General features: G+C 45.0%; 1 protein-coding gene across 1 annotated transcript; it reads left to right on the top strand.

Moving 5' to 3' along the window:
- Nucleotides 1-417: 417 nt before the first annotated feature.
- LOC117554603 lies at nt 418-4807 on the top strand (the record flags this gene model as incomplete). Its single annotated transcript, XM_034229051.1, has 8 exons — nt 418-483; nt 661-748; nt 1392-1521; nt 1936-2051; nt 2236-2612; nt 3058-3127; nt 3879-4041; nt 4491-4807. Coding segments are annotated over 8 exons (1125 nt in total), but the record flags the coding sequence as incomplete, so codon positions are not given.
- Between the last annotated feature and the right edge of the window lie 2862 nt (nt 4808-7669).

Genomic DNA, 7669 nt, shown 5'->3' with positions numbered 1-7669 from the left:
GTCCAATGTTGTCTTTATGTCAGTACCTACCAGCAACACATTTCTAGTATGTTGTAAAACTACATGGCGAATAAACAGATCTTGTATCTTGCTCTAGGCCTACTGATTGCCTGCCTGGTGTTGACCGACGCGACGAGGTGTATTGCCTAAATCCAATCCACGGATTGCTTCCTAGTTGGAGGTAGGCCTAGTATGCAACACAGACCGTAGTTTATAGACTGTGCATAACTGCAGTCCCCAGTTCCAGTGCTTCCCTCCATGAAGTACTGAAGCTCAGACATTTGTTACCTGTGTAGCACACCTGAGATTAATCACTTCATCCAATACTGTTTGACAGTACATTTATGTGAGCTTACCTCTCTTGCTTCCCTGTGGTGGTTTTTTACTGCCTCTATTCCAGATTTGACATCCTCGTGATCCTGGTGTGCGTGCGCCATCCTCGAGGAAATTGCTAGTGACTGTTCGAGTGTTGTTGCAGCTAAGGTAGTTAACATTTCGATATGATTGTGTGACTGCTGTCTCGTCTAAATGGGATGCTCGACTACCTGACCTTGAACACCTTTACAACATGCTCATGTTCATAATCTGCATGCAAACTGAAAAATTCCTTTTGTTGGTTGCCTTTGTAATTTCTCCTTTCTCTGGTCTCCTTTTTTCTAGGTCATCAGAGAGGCCAACCATCCTCTTCAGTGTCAGGCAGCCAGGCTAACCGTCCTGTTCAGTGTCAGGCAGATTGAATTATGTTTGGGTAGGTAACTAGTTACCACGCACAACAATGTTCCACTGTAAATATATTGGATGTCAGCATGTGTCTGAGAAGGTGCATAACTTTGTTCAGCACACAAAGCTGCACAGTAATGCCCCCAATTTTCACTATCAGTGTGGGGTGTCTGATTGCTCACGGAGGTACAGAAAACACACAGCACTGAAATCGCATATATATAGGCTGCATAAGTGCTACCTGCAAGCTGCTCGGCCTATACCGCCTGACATATCAGCTCTACCACCTGACACATCCTTGAAATGTGTGCTTGAGGCTTGTGCATTTAAGTGTGACACTTTAGCCTCTCTTATTAAGCATTTGAAGACACACGTAAGGGGAGGAATGGAAACTAAATGCCCATTTAGAGGTTGTGATTGCAGGTTCACAAACGTGATGACTTTTGCTTCACATATTAACAGGAAACATAGGCATGCAGAGGATTCAGTTTTAGATGACTTGGTACTAGACAAGTCTATTACTACAGAGTCATTGCCAGAACCCATTCAGTCATCTTCAGAAGCTGCTGGTGAACATGATGATGAACCAGAAGTGCCATTAGTTGTGAACGAAACCCTTTTTTTACATAACCTTACATGTTATGTAAAATGCCCCTCTCTTCTCCAACAAGTTAAAACTAGAGTGGAATATAAAACTAGGAACAACACTCTGGCTCGACGCCGACGAAGCCGAGAGGGAAGAAGGAACACTGGAGTAGCAGGAGAGTCCAGACTGACGAGAGGTCCTGTCGACCAATACGGGTATGTGTAGGGGTGGACAAAATATAGATATTGCAATTATTGTACGTTGAAGGTTTTGAAGATTACAGTAATAATAATTCCTTGCATTTACATAGCTCTTTTCAGGACACCCAGTGCTTTACAATGGTCTTCTCATTCACACACTGAGAAGCGGCGAACATACAGTGGCAGTGTCCTCTCCATTCACACTCACACACTAATGGCGATCAGCAACCATGCAAGGCACAGGGGTTAAAGGGGCACCGCCATGCTAGACTAACTTAGGTTATTTGAATTGAATGTTTAAATTATGTGTAGATTTTGTATAATCGCCGTCAGTGTAACTGTCATGATAATTGAAATGTTCCCACTCCAAAACCAGTCCAAATGATCGGCCCCAATAGTATTGATTTAACCTATGATTCCTATCCCTAGGTGTGTGAGGTGGTGCCCAGCAGAGTTACCAGAGGGGGAGACCGAGGCAACGTTGGAGGATTCGAAAAAGGGATCTGCGGAAGATCTACTCAGGCATGCAATCTACCTTATTTTTGGTGAATTGACACCTGAATAAACATCCCACATTAAGCAAAAAGGCCACCTTAATATTCAGAATGAGTAATGATGAGAGCATGAAATTAAAGGTTTGACACTCAAAATGTCCCAGAGGTGGGGACATTGAATTTAATTGTTGTTACTTGGGTACTCTCAAACATGTATTTGTATGTCTGTACACAGAGGAAGGGATGGGTGGGGCAGAGAGAGCAGAACCTCTGATGGTGAGGACCTACATCATCCTGCGGAGGTACCTCAACGGAATGCCTGCACCAGCGATGTTTGAGGTCAAAGAGGAATGGCCTTTTCTCTTTTCTCAGAGAAGCCTTTTCTCCCACTTTGGCATCCTGACGGACGTCAACATACTTCAGAAGCTCCAAGAGGCCCTGGGTCAGAGAGGACAGACCATCCTGCATTTCTGTCAGAAACTGGACAACCCGAAGATCAGGGAATTTCTGGCCAGCTATGATCCAGAGGGTTCGGAGAAGGCTGCCTGCATCCTCCAGCTCCTTATGGTCTACTTTAAGGAGCCTACGGAGAAACTGATGCTCGAAGTTGATGTAAGTTTTTTTTAATTTATTTAAATATTTAAAATGCTAAACGAGTGATTACATTAGGGGCAACTGAAGCTCAGTTGGTAGAGCTGGTCGTTCATCGACCGTAGGGTTGGTGGTTCGAATCCTGGCTCTGACTGTCCGCATGTCGGAAGTGTCCTTGAGCAAGACACTTAACCCCCAAGTTGCTCCAAATGGGCCGAGCTGATCTGTGTTGAGCTGTAGTGCGCGGATTAGCTGTTGCCTTAGCATCACCCAGGCGGGGGCTACACATTGGTTTGCGGACGTCCATTTGTAAGCGCTTTGGGTGTCTTGAAAAGCGCTATATAAATGCAAGTAATTATTATTATTATTAGACCATTTATTATGTTCTGATTTACCTCTGACCAATGAACGATCTTCATCCTTGCATAATGTTAAATCTATGCTATTGTGTGTTACTTTGTTACAGACCTGTGCCACTGCTGCTGATGTAGTGAATACTGCAGCACTCCCAAGCACCCCCTGCTTGATCATTCAAGGTAATGTAATGTTCAGGGTTGGGATTGTTCCTGTTTATACAGGATTTCCTGCTTTTCTGACCTGAATGGCTAGACTTCACTGCTGCTTTTATTCTAGTTATATAATTTCTCTTAGGACATCCCTGTTCTGCTCCACCATCGATGAGGTATAGGATACTGAATAGTTACTCTAAAGAGCTTAAGTGTTCCTTTGCATCAAGGGGAGAATCTGACTGAAGGCCTTCCATCTCTCCTGCACTCCATTAAAGTCCAGTCTGTGAAACGACACTTACGATACTCTGACGCCATATGTTTCAGCGATTCGCGTTAGTTAAAATCTATAGCCTGTTTCAATGATTCAGGGGTCTGACGAGTTGACATGTTCTCGTTCTAGCTGGGCTCGTAACCATCTACCCATAGAGGAATGAGGTTAAACCGTCTATCCATAAAGGCAGAGGGAGGAGGGCTAGGGAGTTGCTTTGTCGTTCAGCCAGATTCTCCTATCTGCACAAACACCTTTGATGCTTTTACAGTGACTGTTAAGTAGCCTACCTCACTGATGGTGGAGTAGAAAAGTGCTGTCCACCTGGAGGGTTCTGTGTCATGTCCTTGCATGCTCTGCACTGTATATTTTCCTGCTTTTTCGTCCTTGGCCAATCATGAATGTTACTCGGATCTGGTATTGACATCTCTAGCTCAAGTATTATTTTTGATTGATTCTAGGAATGTACCTATCCACAATAACGCATGACGGGGTATCTGTTCATTTCAGGTGACACAATGAAGCCTTCTGGGTGGATGCTATCCATCGAGGGACAAGTGGTAATGGGCCCACACCCATTTTTTTTGCATGGGGTAGCTGCTTTATTCAGCAGCTACTATGTCTTCAACCTCAAATATCCCGTTGGATCATGCACACTGGAGTTCATCCAAAGGTATTGTAACACTCAAACACATGATCAATGTCATCAGTAAGACTTGTCATGCAAATTTGTGTTTCACTATCTTGCTATTAAGTCCATGCCTTTCTACAGAGGCTATAAAGTAGATTAAATGCTTTGAATATGAAGCCTGGAACCAAATATGCGAATTGGGACCACACCATCACTTGATGTTGCTGGGCTAGCTTGTTAAAAAAATTGACATAATGGTTTAATTCACAATATAGTATGGCTTCAAAATTCAGATAAGTAAGTAAACCTTATGTTAGAGGTACCTGAGGCACTCTGCTAGGCTACAAATAATGTTATTGTGAGAGGATGATCCAACAGGTTTGTACTAGTAACAGTCGGTGTGGGAAAAGACACAGGTGAACACCTTGATAAATGCTGCCTGCAATACATGAGTGTATTTAAAACTGAAACTTATCTTTGCTTATTAACAGATGCTTCTTGGGCATCAACCCGGAGAAAGGCTCCAAGGCAAAGAAGCGAAGCTCCATTAACCCTCACGTGAGCACCCTTCACCGGAAGCTGATAGACTTGGAATGGTCTGCATAGACTGCATGGTGTGCGGGGACAAGTTTAGTGGGAAGCATTACGGTCAGTTCACCTGCGAGGGATTATTTGTTTAAAGGATCCGTTAAGGGTTCATCTGTTTTTTATGGATAGTTGAGGTGAACTAGTTCATGTTCCTGTTTGTTTACTCTGTTGTTTATTTTGTCAATAAATATGCCAGTGGGCTTCCATTGATTTTACCTCATTTGTGCGTTTGGTGTGTTGTTTTTAATTGTACAATAACATTACGTGCATTTTTATAGTGCAGCTCCAGTACTTCCAGGAGGAAGCTCACACTTTGGTTTCCTGTTAAACTTGGACAGGAAACCATTGTATGCGCTTCCTCCAGGAAGTACTGGAGCTGGGAATTACAGTTATGCACGTGTATCATTGTAAATTACTGGCTACTCCTGCAGTACTTTCACAGTACACATTGTAAATTCACAGTAAATTACTGGCTACTCCTGCAGTACTTTCACAATAGAAATGTAAAAGTACAGGCCCTTGTTGTAATTAATGTACAACAAAATGATGTAATTCCCCAGTAACATACTGTAATATCACAGTAATTGAAGCTGTGAAGTTACAGTATACAGTTGTACCTTTACAACAATGCATTGTAATATCATGGATGTGAAATTACAATACATTGCTGTGAAGACATTCACAGTAAATTGCTGTGAACCTTACTGTGAAAGTCATGCAACAAGTTGCCAGGTAATTATTGTGAATTCACGGTGGATATTTTTACAGTGCACCGACTCTTGGCAGTTCGGACTCTGAGGAAGAGAGTGATCCTGAGTTCCGTCTCGCCCGGCTTCAGTTGGAAGCTAAAGACCGGGAGCAAGACAGGCAGTTTCAGTTGGACATAAGGAAAATCGAGGCAGATAAAGAAGTCCGGATCCGGATACGGCAAATGGAGCTAGACTCCGAACTGCGCGCATCCGGTGTTGTTGGCAATCCTAGAGAAAGCTTTTCACTTCCTCCTCATCCCCCTGCATTCAACGTAGTAAAAAATATTTCGTTAGTGCCACTTTTCCGTGAGACTGAGGTGGATGCGTACTTTGGTGCTTTTGAGCGCATTGCAGTGGCCCTACGGTGGCCGGTTGAAGCCTGGGCTCTGTTAGCCCAGTGCAAACTTTATGGAAGAGCTCAGGAAGCAGTTGCTGCTCTTTCGCTAGAGGACGGTCTAAATTACGACTTAGTGAAGGGTGCCATTCTCAGGGTGTATGAATTAGTTCCCGAAGCGTACCGACAGAAATTTAGGAACCACAGAAAGGGTCTTAATCAGACACATGTCGAGTTCGCCAGGGAGAAGGGAATGATGTTCAGTAAGTGGGTTGTTTCATGTGAAGCGGCTGATTATGCTGCTCTGAGGGAACTGATCATGTTGGAGGAGTTTAACAGATGGTTGCCTGATCGTATTGTGATATACTTGAATGAACAGAAGGTAAACTCTCTCTCTGCGGCCGCTGTGTTGGCTGATGAATATGTAATCATTCATAAATCTGTGTTTTCTCCTGTGTATACCGAGAGGGCCCGCCGGGTGTCCGACGCCCCATTTACCAGGCCGTGGAATGTGTATGATGTAGATACAGAGGAGAGAGAGAGCCTTTATTGTCACCAACCTGGACATGTCATCGCCAACGGTGCAGCTCCGACGCATAAGGAGCAGCCACAAAACATGCCCCCCCCAAAAGGCATTGGCCTGATTAAAGGTGAGTCATCCCTTATCCCTGCATCTGACCGTGACGAGGGTGAGACAGATCCCTGTTTTGAGCCTTTTGTGTTCGAGGGGTTAATATCCTTAACTGGGGAGTCTGCCGATCAGAGACCTATGCGCATATTACGAGACACTGGAGGCTCTCAGTCTGTGATTGTTGCCTCCGCACTGCCATTTTCTGAACAGTCAGCCTGTGGTTACGGTTCCACATTATGCGGCATTGAGATGGGTTATATCCCACGGCCCGTACACAAGGTACATGTACAGTCAGACCTAGCAACCGGTTTCTACCCAGTCGCTGTGTGTCCAGCGTTACCGTTAAAAGGGATAGTGTTTTTAATGGGAAATGACATTGCGGGTAGTAAGGTGACCCCTGCACTCAGGGATGACTCAGATGCTTTGTTGCCTGATCCTGCGATTGTGCAGGTGCTCCCAGACAAGGTTGGGCCCGAGGGAAAGCCAGTAATTGTGGCGTCCCCTCCTCAGGAGGATGTCGCGAGCGCTGTGCAACCCGTCGGCTCAGACAAGCCTTTCGACCTTCCGACTCTCTCAGTAATCCGAGAGCGTCTGCTGATTTATCGGATACTCGTCTTAGTTTTGGTGCAAGTTCTACAGCACGTTGAGATCTGGGTAGGACTCAGCATGTGGCCGATCAAAGTCCTGTTCCTCTGTTATGATCCCTACGTAGCCTGTCTTAGCCTACCCAAGCATGATCAGCGTCTCATGCGCTGGGCTCTGATTGTGCGGGACTACAAAACAAGACATCCGTCTTAAACAGAGCTCGGAGAACGCGTTGGCTGATGTATTGTCCAGGTTAGTATGTGATATTAGTGTGTGTTATTAGGTAGATTTGTTTGGGTGTTTGTTTGAGTGTTTGGTGCACAAACTGTGGGTTTGTGTCTTAAGGGGGGGGAGTGTCACGGCTGCTGCTGCTGTCTGCTCATTAACCTGCCTGTGAGTGTTTTCAGCTGTGGGTGATTATGTAAATGAGCTGTGTGGTTGCCCCAACATCATTGGCTGTCATCTCCTGGTCCACTTTCGAGGACACTGATTGGAGCACGCCGGGTCCGACGTTCTCCAATCCCTGTGCCAGCCCAGCGCACACCTGCTGGAGAGGACTACAAAGCCTGGGAACTATCACCACTCTGGAGGCTCTGCTGCGATCAGACGCCTCATACCTTTTTGCTCTTGTGTCATGGACATTACAGACTGTGCTTAGTGACGAGTGTCCATATATGTGTTCAGTGTCGTGTGACAACTTATGTGCTTAGTATTGAGTGTGGAGATATGTGTGTAGAAGTAGTGTGCTGTGTAGGATATTGTGAAACAGCTTAGACCCAGGTA

The sequence above is a fragment of the Gymnodraco acuticeps genome, unplaced genomic scaffold (genome assembly GCF_902827175.1).
Source record: "Gymnodraco acuticeps unplaced genomic scaffold, fGymAcu1.1, whole genome shotgun sequence".
NCBI lineage: Eukaryota > Metazoa > Chordata > Actinopteri > Perciformes > Bathydraconidae > Gymnodraco > Gymnodraco acuticeps.
The sequence above is the reverse complement of the archived record's forward strand: the minus strand, read 5'-3'. Positions and strand labels throughout refer to the sequence as shown.